Source organism: Ovis aries, chromosome 23, assembly GCF_016772045.2.
Source record: "Ovis aries strain OAR_USU_Benz2616 breed Rambouillet chromosome 23, ARS-UI_Ramb_v3.0, whole genome shotgun sequence".
Classification (NCBI taxonomy): Eukaryota; Metazoa; Chordata; class Mammalia; order Artiodactyla; family Bovidae; genus Ovis; species Ovis aries.
The window spans coordinates 56,558,962-56,574,449 of NC_056076.1; the positions used below are offsets into that span (position 1 = coordinate 56,558,962).

Genomic DNA, 15,488 nt, shown 5'->3' on the forward strand with positions numbered 1-15,488 from the left:
GTATAGTAAATGTCCCACGTCTGTGCTCCTCTCACACCCAGATGCACACACACTGCACATTCACACACAGCAGGAACATCACGAAACTGGGTACCCACCCCTTTCTTTCATCAAACTTACGTAATAAAATCAGGATGGAACATTTTCTTCCTTTGCAGAGGCAGATAGCATAAAATCATGAAAACCCGCAAATGAGTGGCAGTGTGATATTATCTTGAATGCGTGATATGTTTGTTTGCTTTAAATCTTTTAAAAAGCAAGTTTTCCAGGGAAAAAGAAATATTTCCTGATGATGTAGTAGCATCAGTTAATCCACATGCAAATTAATATATCTATATGCGTTTGTAGTATTAGAAGCGATGTCAGAACTTAGGCTTGGTTGATCATTTTTTTGAAGTTAATATGAAGATTATGCAGATTCAACCTGTGCTTGTCAATATGGTCTTTTGCTTTATTTCAGGAACGATCCACTCATCTAGAGAACGGGGGTTTTATTCATGTATGTTGTAACTCCTGTTTGTGATTTTTCTATAAATGTTCGATTTTTTTTTCAGCATGGACTTTGAAAGTGCTAGTTTTGGTTGTCCTAAAGCCAAATCACTGAAATGAGTGAGAAGTTTAAAAATAATAATAATAACAGATCTCACAGAGGAAACTAAAATCTGCAGTTGCTCATGTAAGCATGTATTTCTGGAGTGTAACAGCATGTGCATGTTTCATTTTTGCTTTAAATGCACATCAATTGTTATCTATGATTTTGAGGTGTGATCCTGGTTGCTTCTTTAGCTCAGATAGTTCAGGAATTCATTGTATTACAGTATATTGCACTTTATCTTGAAAGGATCAGAGCACCCTTATTTGCAGAAGAGATGGGATTTTGTGATTGGAATGACTTCTCCTTTATTAGATTGTGTGTTAATATATTTCTGTGTGTCCTTTATGTCAAAAAAATGGGTATCACTCCCCCACCCCACCCCACCAAGTTTTTCTTGGAAATATATTTGTCCTTGTTTGACATTAGCATCTATTCCCAAAGAGCTCTGTTTCAGATTTTCATGGAGCTTCGTTGATGGCTCTTCTATAAACACACTGGCACCCCTTTCATCCCAGGATTCTGAATACAGGCTTGGCTGCTCCTGCAAGGCTGCTGTTTACTGGCGAGTTCCCATTAACACAGCCACAACTCCTGGGTTAGATAATGGACTCAAAGGTTAAGAGCAGAGGATCTCAACAGCTCCAATCAGCAGGGCTTTTCCAGGGCTAATTACCTCTTTGCTGCGCTGACTCTAATGTGACATGTTTATTGCCTTAACTAACAACTCATTAGCTTAGTTGATGTTTTTGTCAATATTAATTCGTTCATTTAAGCCAAGTCAAAGCTTAAACAAAGATGTCCAGACTGAGAAACGGGCAGCAGAGTGACTTTTGTTTGTTCATCTTTTTTTTTTTTTCCTCCCTTACTCAACCTCAATAAAATAAATGTGTAGAAAGGAAACATTTAGAGTGCTTATATTGAGAATGTTGGTATTCCTTTGCCTGCATGTAGAACAATTCTGACTTTATTTCCACTGTAATTATTCTACATTCCATGTCACAGCTCACTTAATATGTAGTATCTACTAAGGGCCACTATATTTCCCTGATGGCTTAGTGGTAAAGAATTTGCCTGTAATGCTGGAGATGCAGAAGACATGGGTTCAATCCCCGGGTCAGGAAGATCCCCTGGAGGATGGCGTGGCAACCCACACCAGTATTCTTGCCTGGAGAATCCCATGGACTTAGGAGCCTGGCCGGCTAGAGTCCATTAGGTTGCAAAGAGTAGGACAAGACTGAAGCAACTGAGCAAGCACACCAGGGCTGCCCTCTTTACTCTTTGACTGGGTATCTGTAAAGGGTTAATGTTCAGCAGCTCCTCATTCCAGTTGAATGTTTTACTGTGGTTATTAGAAAAAAGATAAGTAATTTTTCATATTATTTTACTCTCCACTGGACTACCTATAAAATTACTTGAGATTTATCTTCTAATGATCACAAACTTCCTTAATTAGCCTGTGTGAATTATTTTAAAAGTAGAAGCAGTTATGAAGTTATATCAGGTGTTTTTTGCCATACTTTTGGTTGTCATTAATAGTATTTATTAAAGAATATCACTGTTTTGATTTTATGTGTTTTTGTAAATAACAGTTAAATTCTAGAAGCCTGAGAGGCGTACACATGGGTAAAGTAGCTGAGCATGAGCCCTTGCTTGAGGAGGGGGTCAATTTCTTTGGAGAGACACATCAGCGTCTTGTGAATCCTGTCATACATTGGCCCAGTCCGTCTCACGTGCTGTTAAGGGGGTACAGATGACCAGAAATGGTTAAGGTCAAATGCTAGTGGAACTGCAGTGTTAGGGAAGTTTCATCTTTGAGAAAGGGCCAGTCTCTGCTTAGAAGGCCAGAGACTCACACTGGTAGGTTGGTTCCTGGAGGTGATCCGGCCTAGAGAAGGCTGATAGAAGCTATGCATAGAGCATGGTAAGAAATACATGTTTTATAAACCGGAAAAACTCCTGTCTCCTCCATCTTTCTGTACGTAGAGCGCACTCCACAAACTCCAGATCGTTTCAGTAGTCATGAGAGTTCGCTGTCCCGGAAGATGAACATGCTTTAGTTTGTGCAGTTGCCTGTCAGCTTTTGCAGAGTGCTTCCCTCTCTCGCTTTCTGGGCTCTTGGTCTGCTTATTTTTCTTCCCAGGACTTAGTACTACTTGACATACCTATGTGTTCATTTGGTTGTTTTGTCCCAGCTAGAATGTAAGTTTCATGAGAGCTTCGTAAGCTTCAACTTGGTTGACCTGTGCTTTAGAACCATGCCTGGTCCCCAGCAGGCCTAGGAAATAATGGGTCAGTGAAAGGATCCCCCAGCTATTAGGTGCCAGAGCTAGAACTTGAACCCCTGTTTTCTTGCTTTGCTTTCTGCCCCTGCCCCCAACCATTCATGACATTCAACAACCACACACTTTTGGGGAAAAGGACATAGAAATATTTAGATCATTCAACTAAAGATTCCATAGGAAAAAAAAAAAAAAAGATTCCATAGATCCATGGATTTTTTTTTTGTTTTTACTTCTTTGACATCATAAACATCTACTTCTACAATTTTACTTCTTTATTGCTGTTCCGCAAACTGTCAGCACTTTTTACCGTCCTTAAGGAGGAAAAGAGCCTTATACAGTAAGTAATATCCTTTTGTTTATGTGGAGGTAAAACGCTTATTTTGGTCTTCCACCCAAAATACATGAAATATCAAAAACAAAATGAGATTAAATTTCACTGTATGACACAACTTAATTAAGAACTCAAAAAGAAAAAAAAATGTCCTTTCAATCAAGCAGCATTGGATTTTATACTCTTCTGATTGTAGGACAAGAAACAGCTACTTTATTTGAATCAGAACTGTTTTGACTAAGCTGATATCACATTAATAAGTTTTTAATAAGTTATTAATAAGTTTTAAAATAACTTCCTAATTTAACAGAAAAACTTTATGCCTTTTAGTAAATGAAATGATGACTTGATTTCTATGTAATACAGGATGTAAAAAGTTCAAAAGTAGTTTTTTATAGCTATTAATACAAAGCCTCTCATCATAGAAGTGTTTATTATTCTATGTCCATGAATAATGCGCACTATATTGGGATTATTTTCAGTCAAATCATGTACCTGTGTAAAGCCAAAGACTAGAATTCTAGATGGCACTCTGCCATCCTGGTTCTCTGATGGACATTAGCAAGTGGGAAAAGGCTTCATTCAGTTGGTTATACTTTGAAATAAGTGGCCAATCATTATTAATTCATTTTGCACTCATTGTAATGGCACAAATCATCATAAATTCATTTGGTTTAAAGTGCATATAATATGTTCTCCCACAGGAAGTTCTTGTAATTGAGCTATTAATTAGTACATTTTTTAAATATGACGTTTATTTTTTTTCCCCCTTCTACACTCTCCAGAGCTGAGGAGGTTAGTGGCCATTTCTTTATTAATGATTTTCTTTTAAGTGTGATGAACCAATTTATCTAAACTAGGCCTGTTAACTAGCCGAGTGCTCAGTCACTCCGTCGTGTCCGACTCTGCGACCCCAAAGACAGTAGCCCACCAGGCTCCTCTGTCCATGGGATTCTCCAAGCAAGAATGCTGGAGTGGGTTGCCATTTCCTTTTCCAGTTAACTAGCCGAAGAGGGACCCAAACCTAAGAAAGTGGTTCCATATACTGCCTACCAGCAGGACAATAGCAGTAATTGTCAGTCATCTCTAAGGGCTCTTAGGGAATTCTCTGAAATGCTTTAGTTTTACAATAATTCCAGTAAGAAAATCTCATTCTCTCTTGGTAAGCATAGTTTGACTGTGGCTTCTATTTTAGTTGCTAATTCTTAGAACGTCTCCCTGTAGCCCCTGGTTTCCTATAAACATCTCCTGCCATAACATCCAGGTTCCCTTGACTCCAGCAGGCAGGCACTCCGTGACTGAGGGCCCCGCTGGAGAACGGGCCCTGCCCCATTCTCGTTGTCCTGCCCTGTTTCCTGCTTCATTATTCAGCACCTTCTTCATTGGGTTGTACCAGTTGCTAGAGGGCTTATGACAGCTGGTTGCAGAACAACGAGGCCTTCATACTTCAAGAGGAGCATGTAAGGGAAAACTTAATCCAAAAAAAAAAGAAAAGAAAAACTGCAGTTGCAAAGCTGGGAAAAAAAATCATTGATTTTAAAGCTTTTTAAATGATCCGTTCTTATTTAGTGCGGTTTCAGCACAAATAGAAACTGGGTTAAAAAAAGTACTACACATTTACATTTGTGTCATGAACGTGTCGTGTTAGTAGAATCTGCGGTTATATGAAAATAAAGATTTGAGCTAGTGTTAAAAATGTTTTGTTAGTGTGTTTAACTGCCAGTTAACTGTGTGCCTGTGTGTTTTAAGTGAATAAAATAAGTCATTTTTTTTCATTATGTTTTGAACAGTGTGCTAACGTTGTTCTTTGTGCTATGGAGAGCTCAGGGTACCATCATGTTTAGTTTCTATACTTGCATTAGAAATGCAAAAGGGGAAAAAGTGGAATAGAATCAATAATATAAAAGTGTTATTTATTATCAAATGATGCTGGAAACGATACCCGATGCTTATAGAAATATATAACTATAGTTCTTTATAATTAATAGGGTTGTCTTATGGTAGTTATTCATTAAATGTAGAGTACATTAATAAAGTGAGTCTACACTTTGTGATAAGGATAGAAAAATAATCCATAAAGCAAATTCATTATTTCCTAAGTAACAGCCTCAGAGAGAGAGAGAGAGAGTGTGTGTGTGTGTGTGTGTGTGTGTGTGTGTGTGTGTGTGTGCATTATGACTTGTATTGTTAATCTTTTGAAAGAGCTGGTCACCACAACCAGCCAGAGAGGGTAAAAATGTTTTAAGTTGGCATTTTTCCTTGGTCAATTTATGACAGGACAGCAGTCATCTTGCCAGAGCAACAAGTTAGCCATAGTATATGGCTGTGCCCACAGCTTACATAGGCTTTATTTTGCTATCTCTGTGTCAATCCTTTTCTCATTTTTAGCGTGGTGCCATTACAGCAAAGTGTAAATATTTTCCTGCAGCGTTGTGCCTCTGTAGCACTTTAAAAAAAAAAATGGTAAGGTTAAAGTAGGAGCACTTTTTTAAAAAACAGCTTGAGATAAGCTTGAGATAAAGCAGCACTAAAATATGGGCTATTGTTGTTACTCTTGACTGCATGACAAGGGAAGTACTTTCTCACCAGCTGGAGGGTCTAAGTTAATTGTGATTTATCCAGTGCTGGATTTTCAGTGCTTTCTGCTTTTTAAGGGGCTCTGTCTTGATTTGATTTCATGCCAGGGTTCTGAGCCAGTCTGCATTCTGTAGCTCGTTTGGCTAGACATACAGAGTGGCGATGGGGTGGGGCACAGGGTGCTGCTTGGTTAATGCCCACCATAAAGCTGCCAGTGTCTGTACTGTGTACCCATCTTACTGGTAAGAAAGACTAGTCGTCTGATAACCCTGCCATGAATATGGTCACAGGTCGACTTGAATAATGCTGAATTCCATTCTGTAACAAGTTGAGTTAGGAACCTCTTGGCAGTCTCAGTGAAAAGCCAGTGGCCAGTAATGGGACTTCTCGGGTGTGATTCTTAGAATGGGGAAGGACCATGCAGTTCCTCGGGACAGTACAAACAGCAGTTATAACAAACAGCAGCTTTTTTCAAAACTTTCTGAGATCATCCTTTCGGGCATGCTCAGTTGTGTCTGACTTTTTGCAACCACGTGGACTGTAGCCTGCCAGGCTCCTCTGTCCATGGAATGTTCCAGGCAAGAATACTGCAGTGGGTTGCCATTTCCTACTCCAGGGGATCTTCCCAACCCAAGGATCGAAGCTGCATCTCTTGCTTCTCCTGCATTGGCAGACAGATTCTTTTACCACTGAGCCATCTGGAAAGCCCTCTGATATCATGGGCCAGTAAAATTTCCAAAAATAAAATTTGGGAGTATTTAGCAGAACTTTGTTTTATTTTGCTGAGTGCAAACATTAAGAAAATACCACTATCTTTATCATTTTATATAAAAAAAATTTATTCACCAAAAAAGTAGTAAGTACATAACCTTAGAATAAGCACTGTTTTAAACTGAATAAATTTAGCTTTATGAAAAAACGCTCATTACATTATTTATATTTTACCATTTCACCAGAGAGTCATGGAAACTTGGACATAGACCAGCACAAGTTTGTAGCAGATTCTTGGAAATTTGTGTTCTGTGCATAATTTTACTGAGCATGCTACGTACACACTGTATAAAGTAATTTTCAATATTTGCCAAAGCAAGAATTGTGTATTAAGTACTTACTGAATTTATAAATCACGGTGATAAGCCTCATGTGAAAAAAAAAGTCTTTTAATGAAAATTTCATATGACCCAGGGAATTTGCTCATTTAGCAGATGTGAAAAAGTAATAAAATTAGCTTTGGACTAATTTTGGAATTAATTAGCTTTGGAATAAATACCAAAGATGCCATATTGTTGTTTGTTAAACGTATAGATAATAATCGCTCTCATAAAAAGAAGAATTTCATTCTAAGGGAAGCAGAGAGGACCTGGCAGAAATTGCCAGCTGCCAAGCACAGCCCATTGCAGCATCCCTGCCTGGAAGATTCCATGGGCAGAGGACTCTGGCAGGCTACAGTCCATGGAGTCGCAGAGAGTCAGAAATGAACAGCTGAGCGCACACACACACAACTGCATACCATTCTCCTTTCACATGAGAACAAAGCCTCAGAATTGTTGAAGATGGCATTGTGGTTGGATAACAAACTACATTTCCCATCCTTCCCTTCCTTCCTTAAACTGGGGGGATTATGATGTAATTTTCGGTCCATGAAATGTAGTTAGATTTTACTGGGGGCTTGGCTTACCTGACACGTGTCCTTCTGCCCTGCAGCCTTCTGCCTCTTCCTGCTGCGAGGTGGGTGCAGTACTGGGTATGCCATCAACCGTCTAGTGGGCGTGATACAGCAAAGATAGAGTCGAGACAGTGATAACTGGGTATCGCTGTATTTAGCCGTTGAACCAGCAATAGCAACCTTCTCATTGTGTGAGAAAAGATAAAACATATCATTTGTTTAATCTTCTGTTTTGGTAGAATCTCATGAATAAAACATGGTTGTAAAGACGTAAGTTGTGTTCAGAGATGTATACTGGTCACGTTGCCCGTGGCCTGAGCCACAGGGGCCTGCAGCTAACTGCTTGCCATCCACAGTTCTCAGTTATCTCATCTGAAACATAGGAATAGATCATTGTTTTCTAAGGTCTTTTCGACTTGAAATGCTGTGATTCTAATTCATCCAATTGGCTGGGGATAAGTAGATCAGAATTTAAGAGGCAGTAGGTCTTGCCCCTTTCTGAAAATCTAATCAAACCTCTCCTTCACTTAGAGCTTTCTGGTGGTTCCCCATTGTTACCAGAATACAAACTCTTGGCATGGCGGGTAAGAAGGCCCTTTGTGATCGGGCTCTAATAGCGTGTCCTGCCTCGTGTCTCTCTGTTACATTTCATCCACTTCCTCCTCTTTTCCCTCTTGCCCATCACCCGAACCCTTTCCCTTTCCTCTGACAAATTTTCCAGCCCTGTTGAACTGTGTGTCACCGCTTGGTCTGGCCATGTTCCCTCTCATCTTCTGGTCTTTAGACTTGCTATTCTCTTTTCCTATAATATTTTTTTTTCTTACTCCTCTCCCATGAGTGACAAAGTCCTACTTAGTCTTTAGGTTTGGATATTCAGCTCACCTTTCCCTTCTTATATCCCTAACATCAGATTAAGTGCCCCTGCTAAGTTCTGTCTTGATACCTTGAGCTTATAAATATTTTAACACTCTTCGTAATATATTCAGATTGCCTGTTTGCTCACCTGTATCCTGAGCTAGAATGAATTTCCTTGAAAAAAACTTGACTCTTGTTCTTTTTTTTCTCCCCAGGACTTAGTACACTGTAGCAATAGTCTGTAAATAGTTCCCACAGGAATCTTGGGATGGAAGGGTTGGGACCAAATTGTGAAAAGTCTTGAACGAATATCAGGCTGGTTTGTTAAACTTCTTAATGCTGCCGCTGGGAAAGGTTTTTACAAAAAACTCAGTCATAGTGGCAGATGGTGGCATCCTTCTCCACCTTGCTTACTCAGTGAGGTAATGTTCCTTGACTGTAGAACAGTGGGGCACTTACGTAAAATAAGTTAATGTATACTTTTGTACAAAATTAGATTCTATCTTGTACGGATTAAAATACAACCTTTATTAGGTACCAGAGATTTTAGAAAAGTTCTGAGAGATAAACTTAAAATTCATAAAGTTCTGTCACAAGCTTTTTTTTTTTTTTCCCCTGTCAATAGAGAAAGTACTATCATTGTCTTAATTTTAGCTTTTTTATCACCTTGGTCCATATTGCATAGCACCTAAATCATATGGAGTCATAAGTTAGATAAACTTTAAATTACAGAATACAAGTTGAAAAGGAACAAATGTACCTTTCCCTCATTATTATTATCATATAAACCATTAAAAAAATCTGGTTCTTTAGTATCAACAGAAAGAATATATGATACAGAAATTTGAATCCTAAGATGTCTTCAGAACATAAGTGTCAGTATTGCTGGTAACATTCAAGTTGTAAGCATGTTATTAATCAACAAGGCTAGAAATCAGAAGGTTTAACTTAGAAATCCTCTTATCTTCTCATATTTACATGTTTTGTCGTGAATAACTTGTCAGAGACAGATGTGGAATTTTAACATCTGCACGTCTTTAGAACTCCGAAAGAGATTATTGGAAAAAAAAAAAAAAAACAGACACTTATGGGTAGATTTAGAATTTTTGTGTTAAATAGGTCGTTTTCCTCTCTGCTTTTTTTGATGCTTCCCCAAATGGTAGAAACTGCCCTGCCAGAGCTGTTGGGGGTCTTTGCTTTGTGTTGTTAGTCGCTAAGTTGTGTCTGACTCTTTGCAACCCCATGGACTATAGCCCGCCACGCTCTTCTGTCCATGGGATGTCCCAGGCAAGAATACTTGAGTAGGTTGCCATTTCCTTCTCCAGGGGATCTTCCCGACCCAGGGATCGAACCTGTGTCTCCTGCATTGGCAAGTGGACTCTTTACCATGAAGCCAAAAGGGAAACCATCCTTCTAATTACCCCCATTTCAATTCATTCTCCTTTAACAATTGGCTGTAACATAAAAGTGAGCAAATGCTTTTACTTGTTGAGTGCAGTAAATTAAATTTCATATGCTATGTTCTTAATTTTGGAAACAGACAAGTTCAACCTGTTATTCAGAATGAGCCCCGATTGCCCTTCATGGAACACATGCTGATGTAGCCCTTGGCAGTACACTGTGTATGATTTTAATCCATTTAACACTCTGGCCCTTTGCAATAGCTATTATCATCCCCATTTTACAGATAAGGAAACTGAGGTTCACTGAGTATCTTCCTAAGCCTAACCCCCTAGTAAGTTATCAAACTGATTAATACTCTGTTGAATCTGAAAACTCTGTTCCCTTTAACCAGTATACTATACAGTGATATGATTTACAGACTGTTTTGTTTCTTCCCCTCAAAAACAAATACAAAAGCTTCTTCTAAGTTGCAGTTTGTTCTTTGCAGTCCCTGGTGCTTTTTTTGTTTTTCATGTCAAAATGCCTTTGGAAGTAGATGAGCTTTTGCAGCTTAAACACTATGAGGTTTTTATATACAAATGGTTAGCTTGATCTTCAACATAAAGGAGTGCGTATTGACTAAAATCCAAATCATGTCTTCAGATTTCGAAGTAATATTAACTATTTTTAAAAGATGTGTAACAAACTTATGTAAAGAATTGACCATGTGCTTGACATCATCTGCTGTCAGTACATGGGAATGTAGAGGCACATATGTGCTTGGCCTCTGTTAGGGAGAGACTTTTAAAAGCTAAACATTCTACCGTCTCCGTTTCTGAGTCCTGGTGATAATCATTGCCTGTGATGAGGCATGTTACTGATGAAGCATCATATATAAACTCTGTTAGATGTAGAAGAAAGATGAAGAAATACCATCTTACATTATTTGAAACCATCTCCATTTCACAGAACGTTGAGTAGGGAGAAAATTGTTTGGAAGTTTAGACTCACTGAAATGTTTTGAAATTATATGTGCTTATTTATATATAGTTATTATATAATTACAGCGCTTTAGAATTTAGTAGAAAATGTTGTCACTTAACTATCTCTTTAAAGAGATAAAGATACTCTCTTTAAAGTACATGGCTAAACAAACTGTAAACTTGAAATCTTTTATAGTCTTACTGTTCAAAACCCCTTTTCAATTAAAAAAGATAAATCCAAAGTGGTTTATATTTTGAAAATATAGTTCAAAGAAAACATCACAAAGGAAATTGCTTTATCGCTCTGTCTTTTGTTTTGTGATTTCAGGTAAGGCCCTGACGTTTCTCCTGCTGCAGCCGCCAAGCCCTAAGCTTCCTCCACATAGTACCATCCGCAGAACAGCCATTGATCTGATTGGACGTGGTTTCACAGTCTGGGAACCTTACATGGATGTGTCTGCTGTCCTTATGGGGCTTCTTGAACTTTGTGCTGATGCCGAGAAACAACTTGCCAAGTACGTGCTCTGTTTTCAATTCATTTGGCTTCTGTTGATTTTGTTTGGTTTTAGCAGAGGTCATTGATTATAATTTTTTTTTATAATTTTTAAATTTATAAAAATAATTTTGGGGGCATTTTTTAAGTGCCAAAAAATAGACCAGTATCTCAATATATGAAATTTTGGAAGTAGACAATGAAAGGGAGATATGTTTCTGTCATTTTAATACAATTGAGATTTAGCTGTAAGCCAATGAATGATTTATCTGTGACATAGTTTTAAATTTATTTTTATTGCACTTTGACATATTATCAGCTAATAATAATATAAACAGATCATATGTGGAAAATAATACATATATGGTTGCTCAAAATGTTGTACTGGTACAATACATGGCCCAGTTGTTGAGGGAATTACTCCTTTGCCCTCACGTTAATTTTTAAACCTACTTTACTGAGGTTTCATCTGCACCCAGTTGACGATCAGCCCTCAGGGGGCTGCAGGGGTCCAGGGAAGCAGGGACGAGAGCAGTGGAAAAGGAATAGGAGCCGAGGCAGTTCCTGAAATAAAACTGAGGCCGGTGTCAGAAGTTAGTATTGACTTGAGAACCCAGCCTCCTGACTCCTGGAGGAAGTCTTTTTTGTTTTGTTTGGATGGTGTAAACCACATAGAATATGAGCTTGACCGCTGAGTCCCTCTTACAGGATACCCTTCAGTGACATTGACCACACTGACAGTTAAGCCGTCATGAGCACTCCCTGGTTCCCAGGTGTGGCCACCCTGATGGAGACTCCAGGTCCACTGAGAAGTCACTTCCCGTTCTCTCCTCCCAGTGGCCCTGACGGTCTTCCGTCCCTGTGAAGCTGCCTGTTGTGGCCGTTTCACATAGACGGAGTTATGTAGCATGTGGGCTTTTGTGTCTGACTCCTTTCACTTAGCATGATGATTCCAAGGTCCGTTCACGTTGCAGCCTCTTTTCAGTACTTCGTTTCCTTATACGGTCGAGTAACATTCCATCCTGTTGATTCACTGCATTTTGCTTCTCTATCCATTGATGGCCATTTGGGTCGTTTCTACTGTAGTCCACTGTTGTGAATAGAGCTGCTATGAGAATTCAGATTCATGTAGATGTATTTGTGTGAACAGCTACTTTCATTTCTAAGTAGATAACCCGAAAGTGGCATTGCTGGGTCAGATGATAGTTCTGTGTATAACTTATTAAGATGAATCACCAAACTGTTCTCCACAGCAGCTACACAGTTTTCTGTGTGTTCCAGCAGCGTGCAAGAGGCCATTTTCTCTCCACCCTCGCCGCCGCCTGTCTCCCGTTTTTGTTGCTTTCCGAGTATAGTCATCCTAGTGAGCGGGAAGTCCTAGTGGCGGGAATCTTGCACCCCTGTCTGTCTTACGATGCCTTTCTCAGTGTACAGGCAGATCTTGTTTTATTGTGCATAGTTTTATTGTGTTCTGCAGATACTGGGTTATTTTGTTGTTGTTGTTTTCTTTTTACAACTCAAATGTTTGTGCTGACCCTGCATCAAGGAAGTCTTTTGGCACCATTTTTCCAACAGCATTTGATCATTCATGACGCTTTGTCTTGTTTTGGTAATTCTAGCAGTATTTCAGACTTTTTTTTTATTATTGTATTTGTTATGGTTATCTGAAGTCAGTAATCTTTGATGTTATTTTTGTAACTTGTGATCTTTTTAGCAACAATGTATTTTTAAATTAAGGGATATACATGTTAAGAAATACTTAACAGTATTGTGTCCTTATTAATAGTCTACAGTGTAGTATAAACATCCTTTTTATGTGATTGCTGAGAAGCTAAAAAATTCACGATTCACTTTATTGTGATGCTCGCTTTACTGTGATGCTCTGGAACTGAACCTACAGTATCTTCTGGGCCTGCTTGTAACTGTTAGCACCTCTTTTGATTTTTTTTCAGTGAACGACATTTCATTCTTATCATTATGAACCTTTAAAAAAAAGCTAGAGTTCTCTGCCCTTTTCTCCATGGCTGCCTCTCTCATATCCATGCTTTGGGCCTGTCTCTCTGCTGGCTGCTCTGTGCTCAGAAGCGGACACCAGAGCAGCAGCTGAAGGCTCGACTGGGATGCCATGACTTTGTCCTCAGGCTGGGCATGCCCATTTCAAAGTCCCGAGATTGCTGAGTCGGGGAAGGGAATTTATTTCAAACCCAAGCAGCCGCCCTCCCCTGTCACATCCCGTCCTACCGCCATGCTTCCTAAGCCTCACCTCTGAGTCTCCTCGCTCAGCGCCCTTCAGTAGCTTCTTTCACCTCTCACCTCCGTTCCATCTGCAAGCTGGGGCTAATTGAACACCTGCATCGTAAGACTGATGGTAGGTGAGTTCGTATTTGTCAAGTGCTTAGGAGAGCACTTAGCACATATTGAGAGACTGGATGGATGTTGCCATCTGATGTTGGGTGGGGGGTGTGGATGGTGATGCCCTTGTCATTGTCCTGGTGTTCAACAGCTGAAGAGACACTCATTTCTAGAATGATCACTTCCACATAATGGCAACCATGATAATTTCTGAACACAGGAAGCCTGAAGGTTCTTGATTGACTTTAAGGGGAAGGAGGGACAATGAACCCATGAGTTAGCAGTAGTCGTTAAGAGGCAGCTGGCCTTTGTGCAAAGCCTGACACATATTTTCAATCTTTTATCCTCCCCTTGGCCGCAGCTGTGGTTGACACCTTCATGGAGTCAACAGAGTGGCTGCTGTTACCTCAGCTCTCCTGGTTACCTTGCTGCTGCTGCTGCTGCTGCTGCTAAGTCGCTTCAGTCGTGTCTGACTCTGTGCGACCCCATAGACGGTAGCCCATCAGGCTCCCCCGTCCCTGGGATTCTCCAGGCAAGAACACTGGAATGGGTTGCCATTTCCTTCTCCAATACATGAAAGTGAAAAGTGAAAGTGAAGTCGCTCAGTCGTGTCTGACTCTTCACAACTCCACGGACTACAGCCTACCAGGCTCCTGCATCCATGGGATTTTCCAGGCAAGAGTACTGGAGTGGAGTGCCATTGCCTTCTCCGCCTGATTACCTTGAGAAGCCTTTAATATTTTTGATTGTCCAGAATTCGCTTCGACAGAATTTTATAGCCTATTTTCAAATCTGGTCCAAACACAATTTCAATGATTATGCGGTCTTGTTTTGTTGCCTGGGAGAAGTGGTAGGTTTTTATTTTAGGCTAACCATTTAATATTTTATTTTGTGTTTAAATAAGTTCACACCAAGCTTATATCAGCAAACATAAAGATGTGCTGTGCTTTATCTACGTGGAGTATGTCCACAGACACCAATGCTTGGGTTCTCAGCAGGTAATTTAAATCTTGCTTTTACATCGTTTTCTGTCATGAAGGTTAGTATAACTCTCTGCACACTGCTCTGAATAAATGAACGTATCAGCATGTAGCCTTGAGGAGTCCAGCGTAATTTTCATCATGATAAATTGCATAATAAGCAAGAAAATGTTTGTTTATTAATCTGTAACAAGATTTAGATTGAAAATGGCCTGTTCCATCCCTGACACCCTTTACAGGCTGCAGAAGCACTGAGATGCAGTGGAGCAGGGCAGCGGGGGTGACTGGGCATCTTCCCCTCCTGGTGCCCACGGGCCGCCCCTCCTGTGCGTGGTTAACTGCATGCACGGTAACAGTGCCTGGCCACTTCGCTCCTGACTGTGATCTTAAGCTTGCTTTATGAAGAAGCCTTTATATTAGTCTTCTCTTTTTAAAAAGAAAAAAGAAAAAATACAAGAGCGCTTCCCTCTTTATTCCAATTCTTGTGAGTGTATGGAGGGGCTTCCGGGCAGGGCAGCTCGCTCAGGCTGCTGCCAACATCTGAAGGACACCCATGACGGGAGAGTTTCTGTCCTTCCCTCGGTCCCCTGCATCAACATCCTCTGTCAGGGAGGACTCCTCTGAGAAGGCTTCTGAAAAGCCACATATGGCTCAAGACGAGTAGAGTATTCTCCCAGAATTAAGGTTTTTAATTTTGAAGTAGGACTTTAACATCTTACCTCTTTGGAATCAAAATGAAGCTAGCTGTTTTCAAACATTTTGCCAAATTTTAAACTGTGTTTATTAACTAAGCAAGCATCTATGGAAGGGACAGTGTTAGGTGCCATATGTAGTGAGAAAGTGCCATGAGACCAAGATCCTGAGGGCCCTTGTAGTCTTCCAAGAAAGAGAAGATCCTACAGGAAGGAGGAGAGTAAACGGTACGGACATTCAGAGCATGGCTGATAAATTAGAGTGGGGCACCCAGATAGCACCCAAAGAAGAGTGTCCA

General features: G+C 39.9%; 1 protein-coding gene across 8 annotated transcripts in view; it reads left to right on the forward strand.

Annotated features, from left to right (window-relative positions):
- Window positions 1-15,488, forward strand: part of WDR7 (WD repeat domain 7) — a 355,172-nt gene that overhangs the window by 232,958 nt on the left and 106,726 nt on the right. For all 8 annotated transcript variants that reach the window (XM_060405554.1, XM_060405555.1, XM_060405557.1 and 5 more), the window contains one exon: window positions 11,001-11,187. In XM_060405554.1, coding sequence (XP_060261537.1) covers window positions 11,001-11,187 — 187 coding nt within the window. The remainder of the gene's footprint in view (window positions 1-11,000; window positions 11,188-15,488) is intronic.